Source organism: Limulus polyphemus, unplaced genomic scaffold, assembly GCF_000517525.1.
Source record: "Limulus polyphemus unplaced genomic scaffold, Limulus_polyphemus-2.1.2 Scaffold388, whole genome shotgun sequence".
Classification (NCBI taxonomy): domain Eukaryota; kingdom Metazoa; phylum Arthropoda; class Merostomata; order Xiphosura; family Limulidae; genus Limulus; species Limulus polyphemus.
In genome coordinates this window covers 200,303-218,663 of record NW_013665998.1, presented here as the reverse complement: position 1 = coordinate 218,663, position 18,361 = coordinate 200,303, and the positions used below count along the sequence as shown (strand labels likewise).

Here is an 18,361-nt window from a genome sequence, read left to right as displayed (position 1 = left end):
GATAAAATTCCATTCTGAAACTTTCAATAAAATTGTAATGATAATATACTCACTGTTGGTAGTTTATTTTTTATGAAAGAAACATTTTGGATAAGATGTGAATAACATTATGATAATCTTTCTCAACAGAAAAGAGCTTACTGTACCGTTTAGAGGAAGTGTGGGAGAATCTGTTCGCCCATGTTCTGCCGTTGTTGGATGCAATACTGTTTCTAATTAAGGTAGTTATATGTTAGACTGCTTGGGTAACTGAACATTATTTTGTTGTTCCTATACATCATAAGATATATATAATTCAAGACTAACTTATGATTTAATTACATCAGGTTCTGGTTTGAAAGTTTTTCACTGATTCGTAATCTTTGTTTGTTTGTTTGGAATTAAGCACAAAGCTACACAAGGGGCTATCTGTGCTCTGCCCATCACGGGTATCGAAACCAGGTTTCTAGCGTTGTAAGTACGCAGACATACCGCTATGCCATGGGGGGGGGCGATTCGTAATTAAAAATGCTTTCGACACGTTAAGTTATTGCCTAAGAAGAAAATACTTTGTTACTTTTGGTCGTATATATACAAATATACCGTTATATCACATAAGTTATACTTTATTGAATATTTCGAATTTTATATATTTACTAAAACACTTCTTCTTAATCCAGTTATAATTCCAATTAAAGACACGTGGAGTTCCTTAAGTACATTAAAAACCCAATTAAATTTTTCATAAGCGTCTTTTTTTTGCACTTGAAAGATAGCCTTGTTGCTTTGTGCCAAATAACGCCAAACAATCAACCACTTTAAAGAAGATATACTATCAGATAAACCAGGTTCTTCAAGGCTTTATCTTTTAGATCATGGGAAGTGTAGTTGTTTAAGAACTGTATCTTCCAGAATGGGAAGTCAGTATTTGATAAATTATGTCTTTAATACCGCTCTCCTTCTCTTCAGAAAAATAGTATTGTTTGTTTCAGAATTTTTGAGCAAAGCTACACAAATGGCTAGTTGCACTTATCTGTTCCTTATTTTGAAGTGAAATACTATAGCGAAGGCAGCTAGTCAACAGTACCTACCGCCAACGTTTGGGCTACCCTTGTCTGAACAAATATCGCACTCACGGCGCCCAAGTGCGGAATTCCCTTTTTTTGCGGCAACAGACCACAAATCATGAACCCTTCTCATTTTGGGGTAGTGAGTACGTTATAAGAATGATAATCAGATCCGAGTATATTTAGTCAGATAAGAGTAGCCTAAGAGATGGTGGTAAGTGCTGTTGATTAATTGCCTTCTCTCTAGTCTAGCAGTTCAAAATTAGAGGGTCAATCCGCAAATAACCTTTGTATAGCTTTGGGCAAAAATCTGAATCAAAACAAAACTTTACCGCCATTTAACTATTAAAGAATAGAGAAGATTCCAGTGTTTGATAGATTACGTACCAATAATTTTCGTTTCTTCTACATTAGAAGAGGTATAACTACTTGACAAACTACATGCCAATAGTTTTTGTTATTTATCTGATTAAAAGCTGCATCACTGTTCGACAAACTAAGTATTTGCATCGCATTGTTTTCTTCCAGACTAGAGAAGGTATCAGTATTCGACAAATCACGCTAGCAGCTTTTCGTGACTTAGTTGTTTTAGATCTTGGTATAGAAGGTAAGTATGTTCTTATTCCTATCATAGAACAACAACTTTTAAACACGATATGTCTGAAGTTATGGATGTATAACGAAACTTGGGATATAGCTCACACATTTCGTAAGCATCAGTCCGACTGTGCTGGAAATATCTAATGTTTATTATGCATTATTCTATCACATATAAAAGCATTACTGTATATTTGTTTCTTTATCACACTTATTATATACTGGTGACTTCAAAATGTGCTCCTGCTTTGAAGAGCGTTGAAAACTAAAGATAAATGAAACGATATAATTTTAATGGCTAGACATAATAGCCCTCCAGTGGCACTGCGGTAAGTATGCGGAAGTATAACGCTATAAATCGGGTTTAGATACCTGTGATGAGTACAGCACAGATAGTCTATTGTGTAACAATAGACATGATATCTAAAACGTGTTATTTGCTTTCGCCGATTCATTGATCTATTTGTGTTCTTTACATGGGTTATTATGATAATTACACTCTGTAAGTAATAAGTAAATTATTCTGTGCATTTTTAACGATTTCTTGTTTTCTTAGCTTTTATAATAACGTTTGTATCTTGTCATACAATTTTGAGCAACTTATAAAAATTCCTCTTGAAAGTGCAGCTGATAGCAACGATATAAAAAATTACGACTTGTTAGAATAACAAATAATAAAACATTCTTTACATTTAGATCTAAGGTTCATGCGCTAATTTGCAAATGTTATCTGATAATATAACATTTTTATAACTTACTGTCTTTTCTTTTCTGCAATTTATATTCCCCTAAGCTAACAACTTATTCAGATTATTTTATTAGTATTTATTTATTTTTATAAAAATGTTTTAGATGTTACACAAAAAAAATATAAGAAACTCCAAATTGTTCATAAAAGAATTTCATATTTGCTCTATGCGTCAAATCGCATTCTTCTCCAGTAAACACACAGAAACACATGTGAATCTAGTGAACTACATGTATTTTCGTATACGCAAATGGGAAGTAATTTTTTATCTCAAAAGTATTAGATTGCAAAACTGTTATAATTAGAATAACATCAGCAAAAGAAAATCATGTTAATATAGTAACGTTAAATATTATACGCTTATTATTATTCTTATCCTGATTTCCTATTGGAAACGGTTCAAGAGTATTTGTAAGCCTGTAAAAGCCATTTTTAAACTTGATATTTACATTAATGTCTGTGCTTCTTCATGACTGAAGTAAAATGATACAACTAAATAATAACTGGCTAACAACAATGAGGATCATTATGTCATGGTAGAAGACGTTTCAGTATTATTTTGTTAACTATGTAAAATTTTAAAGATTTTTATACAACTGAAGAGTTGTTATAATATTATTATTACACAGAATTAATTTAATTTTGAAATGCTAAGAGTGAAACTAAAACCAAATGTAAAAAGTTTGTACGTAAACATCAATTGAGACAGCATATTTCACATCACAATCTTACAAACTGCTTCACTATGATTTGTTACTTTTTCTAATGAGTAACTTTATGATTAAACATCGCTCTACAGTATTATTATTGTAATGAACTAGTGTAGAAGTACGTACTCTGTATCTGATTACATTAAAATGAAGTTTGAATAATTTTTCCCGAAAATTTGAAAATCCCTCCAGTGGATTAGGAATAAGTTTCAGGGATTATAATGCTAAAATACCTACATTGGACTCAACACAGATAGCCCACTGTGTACATTCGTGCTTCGAAACAAATTAAACATTTGGAAACATTTTCTTATAAATTCATCATCTCAAGAATATTTTCAGTTTGGAAAGAATATGAGAGCTATTAGAGGAAAAGTAAACGTACTGTATTTTTCCCAATAGTGGGGCGCAAGTTGTACCTATGGTATAACTCTGGATTTCGAAGCTATCAGACCGGGTTCAAAACTGTGCAATACCACAATAAATTATCAGTATCTTAAACTGTAGGTGCGTTATAAGAGTGACTGACAATTACTTAGAATGGATGGTTGGTGATAGGAGCTCTTAAATGGCTGCCTTCCCTCTGGACGGTAGGTCAAAATTAGGGACAAATAGCTTTAGTAGTTTTGACATAAATACAAAATACAAATACAATCGTTAATGAAAATAGATATAAACTAACTAGTCTGTTTACCTATTTAGTTAATATTTTCAATAAGGATTCACTATCAATGTTATCGTTTGAAGAACCTTGAAAATCTTTCGATATCACCAAGTTCATTCAAAATCTTTACAGATAAATTCCCTTTTTTTACCGTTAAATAAGGGTGTTTCATTGTTTTCATCTTATTTGAATATACACATAAGAAAATTTCCTATTTGTAACATAGGCCTGTCATGGCCTGGCGGTTAAGTCGCTCGACTCGCAATCTAGAGTTTGGATCGAAACCCGTCTTTTCAATTGTGAAAGTGATCTAATGTCACAGTTAATATCCAAATTAGGGACGGCTAATGCGGATAGTCCTCCACTAATTTGCGTTGATAACATTTCGTTACTATAGCGCAAATGATGGAAATGCTTGTAACTCTGTGTGTAATGCTTATGACTTGTCCACATACAGTTATACATTAATCTGAAAGGTGTTAAAATTAGTATCTTACTTTTTTCTATTCTGTTGTAAAAATTTACACAACAGTAGTTTTTAGTTTTTTACGCTAGCATATACCTGTTTAATGCTATTTAATTGTTCAACTACTTTAAAAAAACAACAACAAAGTTCTACAGCTGTTCGAAGCTTTTTACGCCACCTAATATGTAAAGACACCAGTTACAGTTAGAGATACACCCGTACATATGTAACACATACAACAGCTGTGTTGATGAGTGAAATAGGAGGGTTAAAGGGCGAAAGAGACAAGGTTGCCTTTAATTCTAACGTTACATCTTAGAGATAGCTATCATTATGCATATGTATTTTAATCAGGCACCTAATCAGTACAGGACTGATTGAAAATAAACTACACGATTATGTGAATGAATCTAGTTTTGGCTCTTATAATATATAAGTGATTGATTGCTGTTCAATAGTTAGACGTTACCATAAAAAAAGCTTAGTTTGAGTATACAAAGATCTGGATTAAATTATGTATATCATCTTTATCTCGTTTTCAGCTACATTGATACAAATGTTGTTATGAGAGAGGTTATAGGATTGATAGTGACTATGTAATGTAAACCGTGGTATGTTACATAGCGTGTCCTGTGTCAAATGCATGTTTATTTGTATTGCAAGCTTGGTAACCTGAGAACGATTAATAACGGTGTTTTTAAATTGGGAATTGCTTTTTGTGTCACAAAGACAACACCGAGAAAAAGGGGTTAGAATTTTAAAGTCAGTGAAGTAATATTAGGGTTGATATTCAACTGCTCAGTTAAAAAACAACAACTTTATTACTAAACTAGGTAAGATATCAATATTTAGGACCTGGCTTCTACCAACGACAGTGCCTTTTCTTTAATTAAAAAAAAAAACAAGGCAATTTGCTTACTTATTAATTTAATTAAAACTGTATTAATGCAAATATAAACACAAAGGCAGGAAGAACCCACATTCCTTGATGCCTCGAAAAAAAGAAAAAATCGTTTAATTATTGTTGTTTGTTATTAAGCACAAAGCTACACAAAGGGCTATCTGTGCCCTGTCCACCACGGGTATCGAAACCCGGATTCTAGCGTTCTGCAGACATACCGCTGTGCCATTGGGGGGGGGGGTCGTCTAATTAAGAAAGAATGTTTAGTAAAATATATCTGATAATCATTTTGTCGTATAGGTGATTATAACTGAAAATATAAATACTTGAATAATTCGTTACAATTTACAATAAGCAGCAAATAGAAAACTTCAACCTCTTTAAAAGTTTGTCATTTCACAAATTTCTCTTGAATCAAAGTCAGCGAAAAAAAGTGTATCCATACACGTAGGTACCTACTGGCTTATTCGGCCAATAGGACAACTAAAAATCGTTGACTTGTTATGTATATATCTATCTGGGTTTATTAATATTATCACCAAACAACTGCCTGCCTCATTATCACACACATACACACTCGTTACTATGGCTCTATTGTTTCTTATGCCTATGAATCTATTTATATGTGTGCAAACACTTTGCTATAGCATTGAATGAGGTATTGTAAGTTTGTCATCAAAAGACAATTTTAAAAATCTTGTTTGGTTGGTTTTCAATACCATTTTATAGACCTAGTCCCTCCTTCGGTGGGACGGGTGTAGCTTTTTAATCATCCTGTCTATAGAATGTATATAATTTTCTAACTCGTGCAGCATAAGAAGACAAGATGAAAATATATTCTCATGGTTATTGTATTATCATTTAAAAGGTGCAATGAAGCCATTAATTATAAAAGTTAGTAAGCCACAATATCTATTTCCAAGGGATTTTACAAATAGTTTTAGATAATAAGTCGTATATAATAAATGCAATACGCACAGGTATCCAGTGTAGTTTCCATGTTTTGCATTAAGTGTATTAATTCGCTAGTAAGAAGCTATTATTTGTGTCAACATATATATATAACAGTTCCAACTACAAGTCCACAAAGCGCTATAAGAGTGAAGATCAAATCCCACTATTCTGCCACAAGAGTCGGCGGTGAATACTATTGACTAGCTGACTTTCTTATATAGACGGCTATGCGAAGGTAGCCCTCGTACAGCTTTACAGTAAAATTCTAAATAAATACGCTTTCCCTATATATGCTTTACAAAGTGGTACTGTAGGGGTTTAAAATTAAGAAACTTTATCTGCTTCTCTAGTTGTTTCAAACAATTGTCAAACATTTTCTGTATGTTTGGAACGACAGTTTAGGTTGATTGGTTTGCTGTTGTTAAGGGCATAGCTTCACAATTCGTCATCCGTGCTCTGTTCACCATAGGTATCGAATCCCGATTATCAGCGTCGTAGGCGTGCGGATGTACCGCTGAGCCACTGGATAGGGTGGGCGATTATTTAGGATGAGTAAAGATAAAATTTGCATGTATCAATGAAGTACTGTCGTTTACTTATTATCCGCTATATGCAACTACATTCAATTAGCTATAACGTACTTATAAACAGTAATTTTTGGTAAAAGTTTTTAAACCTGTGATATAAAACTAGTCAATACAATAGTGAGTACAACGAAAAGCTTAAGAAACTTTGGGGTTAAGGACTAAATTATCTTCAATTGAAATAATATGATGAAATACAATACCATATCAATATTTTCTTTTGACGCATCTTCTCACTCGTGAGTAGGCTAATACATGAAACTGTGGTATGCAGACATGTCATATGTTTTCTATTTGTTTTAGTGATATAGAATTGTTTTAAACTATTTTATTTATTTCGTTTGCATGCAATTTTCGCGCAAACATTTGGTCCAGAGAGTCGTTCAAATTATATTGTTCAAGTTGCTTTGTTTTTTGTTCTCTATAGTAGGTAGTGTCTATTCATCCAGATAGGATAATCTAGTAGCATATAGCATACAGGTTGAAAAGACTGACAATGTATTAACCTTTATTGACCGAGTTAGCGTTGATTAAAAGATAAGGTCGGCCAGTGGTATGAGAGAGCAAAGGTGCCGAGGTGACGCTGTGACCTTGACAAAGAAAGCGAATCAACCTGTTAAATTCAGACATGTTTTCTTGAGCCTCTTTTATTAAGAGATCGTCGAGTGAAGACTTACTTTAATATAATCGCTCCGAAGGAAAACAAGCTCTAGACTAAACACGCTCCAATGAAATCGAATGTGATTCTGTCTGTGCTGTACATAATAAATAGTTCGTTTGGTTATTTACATTTGTCCACTCTCGTTATTCCACACTTAAAGAAACCCAGTCAACTTATCAAACACAGAATATTCCCCTTATTTCTTGATCGAATCTGCTCTTATTTGTGGGTTTACCTATCTGATATTTGTCAGGAAATTGGTTTTACCTGAAAATACCACAAAAGGATTCAATGATCTCACCTACGAATTCTCCAATACTTTAAACATTGCGTTACCATCTACCTGATGTACTAAAATATATTTTGTCATTAATTGTAGATGAGCAGGAAAATAAATAAGAACGACACATGATTTTTAACTTTAATAGACTCCCTCCTTCTTAATACTGACTTGGACTACCTTTGGTCGAGAAAATAGCCTGAATTTGGTGTAGCATAAACTCCATAAGCCGCTTGAAGGTATTTTATTCAACTTGAGTATGGTTTATATTTGGTTCAAATATCTCACCAAAAATGATAATGGTGATGTTTAAAATCCTTGCTGTTATGTGTACAACCATCGGTTGGAAAAAGTGTTGGTATTTGAATTTCCAACCTGGCGGTACCTTATGCGACATGTGGGTTAAAGAATAGTGTCTAAATTCTAAGGCTAAAAAAAAAAGTCATTCCCTAATTTTAAAATGCTGACCGGTCAACAGGATTCAATTCCTACGTGGTTACTCTTGATCGAGAAACGGGATTGACTATAGCGGTAGTAATGCCTCATGATTGTAGAGTGGAGCATTTTAAGTGATATATCGATGTTCAAATCTTGGATCTATCGATCCACAGCCCAGCATGCTAATCAATTAGCTATGTGAAGCCCTGAAATTAATGTTTTAGTCTGGCTACAAGACGCATAATATAAACAACAGATACAGTAAAACTTTCAAATACTGCTGTAGTGGAAAACCTATTCTATTTAAAAGTAATTTTCTTCAGGCTATTTATCTTTGCCTATTTTTTGATTTTTAATTACATCATTAAATTAAGTTTTCCACTTTAATATTTTATTCATTTTATCTCATTTTTAGCTTTCACTGTTTATTAATATCATTATTCATCTGTAGTATGTTCATCTTGTTTTCGATTTAATTTTTCTTTTGGAATATACAATTGATTATGTTCTGTCGGGATCGATTTTTAGTCAGCTAAAAATTCCCCATAATTCCATATCGATTAAGTCTGACTTAATATTTTGAAAAAATGAGATAATTGTCTCGTAGAAAAGGATCAATACACTATGTCATCAGGATACTAAGCAATGCCTAGAAGAAATGTTTTATTTTGTTTCTCGCTGAGAAATAAAGATATGGTTCCATCTAGTATGAATATATGGTACCTAACGAAAGCCATGTATAAAATTAACAATAAAGCCACTGAGCCATATTTAATCAAAGGTTTTTTTTTATGCAGGAAACAAGCAATTTACTCTTTAAGCCATAAGTAATTCTTCTTGTTATCTGTTGAAACTTCCTTGAGCTGGTTTGGTGTTTAATTGCCACATTGTTAGATCCGAGATGTTTCATAAGTTATTATTAATCATTTTTCATGGGTTTTTACAACTCAAACCATTGTGACATATATTTATCCTAACTCTTCCTTACGTTTTAGAATCACGGTGTTTTTATGTGTGTGTTTTTTTTCGCTTTTTTTGTAATCTTTGAAATATCCAGATTTCTCGGATAAAGTAAATATTTTGTGAGTTTTTGATAGAAAATAACACAACAGGTCGTGTTTTTATGTGTGTGTTTTTTTTCGTTTTTTGTAATCTTTGAAATATCCAGATTTCTCGGATAAAGTAAATATTTTGTGAGTTATTGATAAAAACTAACACAACAGGTCGGATTTTTTCATGCATTAGAAAAGTACCTTGTACAATTTTAATGTGATTTTTACTTCTTGAAAGTTGTATCAGTATAACCAAACTGTATCAGTTAGTTAAAACTAAGATAACAGACATAGTTACTAGAAAATTCTTTAAAAATAGTTTTAAGTCCATAATTGAAACATTTTATTAAAATACGCATACTAAGTATTATTTGTTAGAAATATATTGCATTTTTATTTTCTTTGTCACGTTTTATTGACAACTTAATATAAGACATTATTGGTCATTTTTTACTGAAATATTTTGTGCAAGTTTTTACAGAGTTTGCGAGAACTGTTTTTTGAAAAACGTATATTTTGTTAAATAAATATTTTTAACATGATTGTGTTGTTTTGTAGAAACAAAAAAAACAATTTAGAAACTGTGGATCATGGAATTCCATAAAGTATCGTCTCATACGTCTTTTATTATTTTTAATAATAGCTATTTCCTAATGATAACTAGGAACAGAACTGTTACAGCCTTAACAACTATTATAACAGAAGAGTGTCGAACATCCTTCTTTCTTCTTTGAAATAGTACAAATATGATGTGTGTATAAAATAAAATTCTACGAAGAGATAAACGTCAGTGATTGTATATACATATAAGTACTATTTCTACATTAGACATTCTTTCCTCTGAGGCGACGGAGATGCCACCTGGCGTGAAGCACATGCTCTTAATATTATATGTGAGTATGATTAAAATACATGAAATATTTAAGAAGTTAATTTTTTTGCTGTTGTTAATAATGTTCTAACCTTAACATCGTGAGTCAATCGTACCAGAACATCCATTTGAACACTTTTTCATAAGTTTAGGGTTTGATCTCTTGCTAACAAAAACGAAATGAAACTCATAAGATATTGTTTTGATGTTGATGAAATTTTTCCTAAAGCAAGGCTACTTTCTCTCTCAGGGACATTCCATTTGCGCTATAGAATATTTTTCTACATAGGACAGACACACTGCATATTTAGTAGAAATAACTTTCGTTCGTTGAGGCCTGATCAATCATATCGAAGTCTGTCAAACACCAAGTGATCTAAGACAATGAAAGTGGTTACGATGAGAAGAACAAAGTATCCCATTCCTCGTGTTTATTCTGCTGAGCAGTTTTCTTGTCCTCTTTAATTGGCTTTTAACGTTTTTGGTCGACCTTTCCTTCTGATTACGTTAACTTTAATATGAACCACATCTTGACAACATCTTCAACGTCTCAACTCCACGGAAATATCATCACATCTGGAACGTTGCAGTTGCAACTGAAACTAGGGTAAACATGGCTTTCGGACAATCTCCCAGTTTATATTGGATATTTTATCACTGAAAACAGGTCGTCAAAATGTAAATAGCTTTAAAGGAAATGAACTTTCACCAAAACCTTGACATAAACTGGGAAAATAACCTATATTCAAATGAAGTTATCTCTGCAAAAGTTGTATTGTTCGAAAGCTCTAAAACTAGATTATTATTGAAAGGTAATATTAGTCGTTTTTAGTGTTTTCTAGATATCGTCATGTGCAAAATAGTCAATAATATCTATACCATCGACTCATGATTTTAGAGTTAGAAAACATTTATCAAGAGCATACTGTTTGTACATTACATGAAAAAATTTACAACTATGGAAATTATCTGTTTAATATATTTTCAAAACTCTATTTAACTATTCGTGTACGTGTTTTTTTAAAGTACATTATAAATAAGGAAAACTTTGATTTAAGAAAATAACCTCGCATTCGCCTATATAGTGTTTAAATAGTTCTAATGAAATCGAGATGATGTTTAAACAAGTGTATTGAAACATACCTACTAATTTTGTTGACAAAATAACATCAAACTAGCAATTTTGATTCTCATATATAGTTATTTTTTGTTTTGCATATAGAGATGGTTGAGATAGTTCACAACCAATATAAAGTCATGGTGGAAAGAAATATATAGAAGTATATTTGGATATTATTTGGTCTTTTGTACATTGTGGGACTCCACCGAAAAATGATCGATTTTGGGAAATGTATGTAACAGCCCTTTCCAACACAAAATATTCATTCACTCAGATCATAAAGATGTGTTGAAATCGGGAATTTTGAATTTCCAAGATGGAGATATCTCTTGTACTTAATGGGATTAGAAAACAAATAAAAATGGATCTAATTGGGGTACCAGGACCATCTAGAAAGATACCTTCTACAAATAGTAACCCAGCTGTAGCATGCACAATACAGCGTCTTGTAACAATTGAGAATTCACGAATACAGATATCAGCTTCAAAAGCTGTCCATGTGCCCCAGGCAATAATATATGCAACATAATGAAGAAGGATCTCCGACTGAAAAAGCAACACAAGCTGCTTCCACGACATATCGTTCAACTCTAGCATACCTCAAACAGCTAGAGAATGGTATTCATGTTCTTCCATATGAAAATGTAGCCTATAGGTTTCTGTGCTATCGGACTGTGGAAACAGGCCCTGACAAGGCGTCATTCCCGTGCATTAGATGCATTATAGAAATAGTCAGAGAAGAATTATATATTATAGAAAAGATATCCTTAACACGGACCCTTTTGCAATGGAAACTACGCTGCAGGACTATTGTCAACAAGCATGGTCGTAGATCGAGCATAACTGGACGTAGCAACAAGGACTGTAAAATCGTTTTAATGTTATCATAGTCAATCTTTGTGTATAAGCCAAACAAATCTGTATCATGAACATCGTTACGAGAAATATCTTACTTGCAAAAAATCAAATATTTTTATATGATTTGCAATGTTTCGCCATATTCCTACTTTGGGAATAAATTGTATTAGAACTGACATTTTATGTATATTAACAAATCATAATTATGAACTATACTGTAGTTGGGATAATTTTTAGTCGCGGCATAACGGCTCATAGAATGGCTCTAAGTTTTTTTCAAGTACAAACTTTTAGTTCATAACTCCATCTCTTGACCGACTTGAGATCTAATTACAGACACGGCTATTGAGAGTTTCCTCTGGTTACATATAAGTATTATGGTGTATGATATCACGTGTTAGATATTTTGAACTTACACAAGTTTTTTATCTCCATTAAATGCTTTTACTGAATGTAAGATTTCCTGAAAACCTAATCAGTTGTATTAGATACAGTTGTGTAGTGTTATGATAACTCTGGTAAAGAAAATAAAACTACGAAAAAAATTACTATTAGTCTTAATTAGTTCAATGCGATTTTTCGAATCAGTGTTGGTTAAATATAGAATTTCAAATCGTTTGTGTGAGCCCCCAATGGCTTATGGGCAAGTCTGAAGACTTCTATCGCTAAAAACCAGATTTTGGTACCCGTGGTTGGCACACCACAGATAACGCACTGGAAAGCTTTGCGCTTAGCAACAAACATTTGTGTGTCTCAAGCCCGGCCCAGTACGCTTTACTTTCAATACCAGAACTCAACAGCTGTACTAAACCTAAGGCAGGTTTATTGAAATACAATTTATATACAGTACTTAAAATTGAGTTTTGTGGTTTGGAACGCTGAAGGTGGGGAATGTTTCCTTCAGTATAACTGTAGCACTTAAATGAAACAATGTTCCCTGTTGTTAGTCGTGCTGACGGAATAGCAGTATGTTGTAGGAGTAATCAAATAATAATAATGCTTATTTTGTTTCTTCGCCCAGAATGTAAACGATACATTTCCTCCGAACAAAAACAAACTTCGTTTGGAGTCCTTGTTGGCCAGGGCAGTTGTCCCTTTTCTAGGGTTTAAAGGTCTATATTGTGGCCAACCTGTGCCGCTGATCGAATCGTCGGAGCCTCAGTTGATTGAAAGAAGGAGATCAAGCGGTAAGGTTTCATTTTTGTTCTTCAGCTATAAGTTAAGTAATTTCTCTTCATAAATGTATGTCAGTTTTATGTCATGTGTTTTTAACATTAGGTCATTATGATTGACTCAAAGTGAACATATCTTATTGGCAGTATTTAAATAGCATAAGTCATACGAAAATCGCTGTGTTTTATATCTAAAGAACATTTATTTATAAAACAATGTAAATACATGGTCTAATGATGTTCCCATATTGATGTTAATGAATAACATGTAACTCATATCTTCTGTCAAAAGAACTTACTTTAATAGCATTGAGACATGCCAAGATGAAAATAATTAGTTAACGCTCGAACGTTGCGTCATCTATTGACAATAACATGAACCATATATGACACATAAATATTTTAGATAACATAACCTTGTTTATAAAAATATACACTTCAGATATGTAATATATAAGATTGGAACTAAGTAGGGAAGAGGTAAAGAAAAATGTTATAAAAATCAAATTATACTGGAATACCATCCCTTTACTGAGTGAAAATGAATTGCACTAGAGCATAGTCACGTGTTGATAGCTTACATTGTGACTGGTTGTCATTCAACCAATCAGAAAGTTCTACACCAGTATAAAGACTATAAAAGTACAGGCAGTCAAACTATGCTCAGCAGAAATAGTAGTGGTAGTGTGTATTGAGTCACAGCTTCCAAAACTGAAGTTTAGTATGAAAGCGTGTAGAAATCTAAGTTGTGGTCGGTCAAGGATATTCCGTATGGTAAGTTGTGGCACGACCTCATGTTTCAGAAGGAGCTGTATACATGACCCTGAATAATGTACGTGAAAATGACACAGTAATCACTGACAGTTTATTTGGCGGTGGAGAGGGGAGGAGAACCATATTATACTCAATGTACGACATCTAAAGGGATCAGTACAAATTTGGGGCTGCATCTCAGCCAAAATTATCATTCATCCACATAAACTGATGGCACCTTGACTGCTGACGTGAACACATAGGACAAACTGCTGATTAGAGTGGAAAGGATGGAGGTCGTCGAGTCACAGGTTTCAAAGCTGATTATTTCTTAAACAGTAAAAATAACTATACAATAGTTGTATGTTCTTTATTGTCGTTGTGCTATTCTTTTGTTTATTTGTGGGTGAAAATTAAAAATAAGCTATTTTATCAAATTATATGGTCCATTTAGCTATTATTACCTGCCCAAACTTTATAGAAACATAAAGCAACTAAGTTTCAACTTATAAAACTTGCTTGAATAACTACTTTGTTTCAAAACAAAATTTGCCAAATTTCTAATTAGTTAATCTGCAAAGGTTGTAAAGTGCTTGATGTTTCTAAATATTTAGAAGTCTAATTTTTGCATTTGCAGAGTTTTCAACATAGCTGTTATAATATATTAAAACTATGATACTTCTGCCTTTTACAGACAGTGGTCGTCGAATCTCTCGACCTTTCAGTATCCAACCTCGACAGATGGACACTCTGAATGAAATGTTTCTTAATGCTCTCAGAAAACTCCATGAATGACATTTTTATACAACTGCAATACGTGTATGTTATGATTTTTATTTTGGTTTGAGAAAATAACAAAGAATTAGAAACACTTTTCAAAATCAGTTTCAAATTTGTTGGTAATAACTTAAATTGTTTCGGTCTCTATCATTCGCATTCGAAAATAAATAACTGTAGAGAATATAGTTTAAGATCAATTACAACGCTTGTAGACTCTCAATATTATTACATGCTGAATCATTTAAACTGATATGTCTGACTAGTTTAAATTTCTTGTGTTCCCACCATTCATTGATTGATCCTGGAAACTTTACACACATAGGTACTACTACACTAAACATGTTTTCTAAGGAAACTGTAAACATCTGAATAAAATAGAATGATTTTGGAAGAGTACAATGGTAGACAAATATTTCAACAACTCAAGCGCCAATAAGATGTGCCCCGTTTTTAAATGCATGTGTTTGTACTAGTTAGCTGTATAAATAATATAGTGAAGTATTTAATTTATACAATTTACAGTGTTCTAGTTTTCATGTCTGAGTAACCTGGAAAATACCGTACCTCCTCTAATTAACGCTCCCGGGGGCGTTGTAAGCTGCAAAGGAAGGCGCTAATTATAGTATTTGTGCAGTTCAGGATTCTAATTTTCACAATTTGCTAATAACTATGTATATGTGTGTTTGTTTTTCTTCCTTTTTTACAAATCCAAATTGCGGTAATAAAAGTGGATTATATCTTGGATTACTCTTGCTATCACACAAAGTTTATAAAAATACCGAGGGGGCGTTAATTAGGGGCAATACAATAAGCATGAAGTTTAAAATCAAACTCATTACACTAACAGAAACTTCTGATGAACTGGTTAAATGCTGAAGGTATATCGGACAGTAATCCTGCCGTCAGCATCTGTATACTTTAAAACGAGATATGCGTTCAATGTAAAAGAATGTCTTTTGCCTATTAATTCTGGACGAACAAGATCCTTTATTCCTTTAGAACGTAGGCATCTCTGCGTTTTTCATAAGTTCAGCCTTTTAGTTCAATGTGATAAAGAAACATTACATACATGGCTCTAATTTGTTCTGTCATAAGAATGTAGAAGTAACAAACTATTATTATATATACAGTAACTGTTCAATGCACGGGAAAGACATAGAAGGGCTAGAACCCCTTTGCATGTCTTTCAGCATCAATTTGTCTTCTTTGCTTTGTTTCTCCAGGAGCTTCATTTGACAGTGTCAGTTGTTTTCTCTCATCTCTTTTTTCGGTTATCCTGCTAACCTTTTTTGATTTTGTCATGCCATCCATCTAGTTTGTCTTTTTCTTAGTAAGCAACGTTTCCTTTCTTGTACTGTTTCTGAAATATTTTTAGTTTTATTCAGAATTTTAATTTAGAATTTATTCCATAGATGGTGCCACAAGTGTTCAAATGAAATGAAAAGCTGAAGTCGCTTAATGCTATAAACGTGCCATCTTTTAATTCTAATGTTAACCAATATCTCAAATCACTAATTTAATCTATAATTCTATTAAAAGAGATTACTGTAAATATGATCATTTGTAAAAAACAACAATATAAGATCACGACTCAAGTTCGAACGCGAAACTTCCAGATAAACAGTCTGGGGCCGTAACGCCTGAGTTACTTTGCCACATAGTTTATAAAATCCAATGTTAACAAATATTACTTTAAAATAGCATGGTATTCATGTTTTCCAAATATTTGCTCTAATCATGATTATCACCAATAAAAATATTGAAGAAATACCAAGTGTACTGGTATTTGAAAGCAGGAATTCCGCTTGAGGTTCGGACCCTCTAACCACTGAGGCAATCTGTTACCAATAGACTGATCGTTACCAACAGACAGTGGTTTGTATGTGTGTGTATGTATGTGTATTTCTATAAGATTACTTTGATTTTATACAATCATGATTTTCACATAGTAATGTAAATAATGTAATAACTGAAGTTTACATTATGTTTATTTTTATTAGAAGTAAAGGGTTCACAATAGTATTAACTATCAGGAGTACAAAGTTACAAAATTTACTAAATGTGCATTTTCATTTTCTATAAATAAAGAAATTGAATGATGTCGATATTTTAAGTTCAATAAAAATTGTGATATATGTGTGTTATTAACTGTTTTAAAGTTTTTCCGTTACAGTTATGTTAGAATTTACTATTATTTGTTGTTTTTCTTTAAACACCAACTATATTCAATGGTTTTCAGTTAAATGGAAACAAGCATTAGTTATGAGAAGAGAAAGATGCTATCAAAGAGCACTAAAGGTTCAACCCATAAGGCTAGTTTGAAAATCGAATTATAATATTAATTGAACGTTTTGCAGTAAATGTGTGAGGCTTACAATGTTAAAATTCAGATTTAGATCTCTGCCGCAGACGCAGTGCAGATAGCCCATCGTGCATCTTTACGTTAAAACAAACAAGTGAAAGTGATGAAGTGTGTTTTAGTTTCTAAAACATATATTTAATTTTTAAGTATGTGTAACGATATAATTACCATAGAGATCAAACAAAACCTACTTTTATTTACAGCTAATTTTGTTATCTTACACTATCTTACCTGTTATCATTTACCAGTTAGATCATCAGAATAGAAGTAACTATTAACATACATGGGTAGACATTTCTTTTAACACGTTTACCAGGGAAAGGTCAACTGGGAAAATGTGAATAAATTGATATAATATTAAGATGTACAAAGGACTTGCTTTTAGAGCTCCATCCGACCAGAACTTTTTTCTCGTTTTGTGATTGAGGTGATGTTCAAGGATTAAAACAAGTGTAACATTAAATGACTACGTTCTTACGTCCCGTTATTGCCAGGGTGAGCTCGACTGTTCATTTCAATTTCGCAAAATGTTCCTAATAAAACTCCAGAGCTACGTTTTCATTGTTGAAAACAGGACCAGATGAACTGACCAAGAAATAAAACAATATAATGAAAATAGGTTTAAGGAGTGTATTTCCAGTTTTTTAGTGTATATTATATATGACAAGAATAAAAATTGTTTCGAAATAAACGTGGTTGTTTTGATAATAAGATAATAAAACACAAACATGATCACTTTTATCACTATTATAATAATTGTGGGATTTCTTGGCCATAGCACATTTGAGGAAGAAAATGTTAGTGCACAACTACATGGCCAGGGCGAGGCCAAGTGGTTAGTGTGTTCACAGTGTGAATCAGATGGTTCGTCGCTCGAGGCCTGTTGCCATAGAAACGCACTACACACTTTTGGGACGGGAGTGAGTTATAAGAGTGACGATCAAATACCACTATTTGGTCCGATGATAGTAGCCTCAGAGTTGGCGGAGGGTGCTGTGACTAGCTGCCTTCCTTCTAGTCTATCGTGGACGGCTATGTCTGAAACAAACACTCAAGCACACTGTAAAATCCGGAGCTCTTGAAATCTAAATGCTTCGATGAACAAATATTTTGTGCCTGGAGTGAGTTTATTGATTATATACTGCATAGTAAAGAAATATACTGTAGTGATTAAAGATTTCTTTTTTATCTAAAATTTTCAGAACATTTGGGTTTTTATTTCATGAAGATATTATAATAAATACTGAAGATAAATTTGCTAATAGGAGATCTGAGCCTAATTGTTTATTAATAATATTTTTTACACGCACATATCTTAAATATATTTTTTATACATTTATTAAT

The 18,361-nt window shown here is 32.7% G+C and overlaps 1 protein-coding gene across 2 annotated transcripts in view; it reads left to right on the top strand.

Moving 5' to 3' along the window:
* Positions 1 to 17,184, top strand: part of LOC106457897 (proline-rich protein 5-like) — a 53,573-nt gene extending 36,389 nt beyond the window's left edge. For both annotated transcript variants that reach the window (XM_022383955.1, XM_013917346.2), the window contains 5 exons: positions 130 to 221; positions 1,575 to 1,653; positions 9,930 to 9,994; positions 12,972 to 13,137; positions 14,570 to 17,184. In XM_022383955.1, coding sequence (XP_022239663.1) covers positions 130 to 221; positions 1,575 to 1,653; positions 9,930 to 9,994; positions 12,972 to 13,137; positions 14,570 to 14,670 — 503 coding nt within the window. In that variant the 3' untranslated portion in view covers positions 14,671 to 17,184. The remainder of the gene's footprint in view (positions 1 to 129; positions 222 to 1,574; positions 1,654 to 9,929; positions 9,995 to 12,971; positions 13,138 to 14,569) is intronic.
* The last annotated feature ends 1,177 nt before the right edge of the window (positions 17,185 to 18,361 follow it).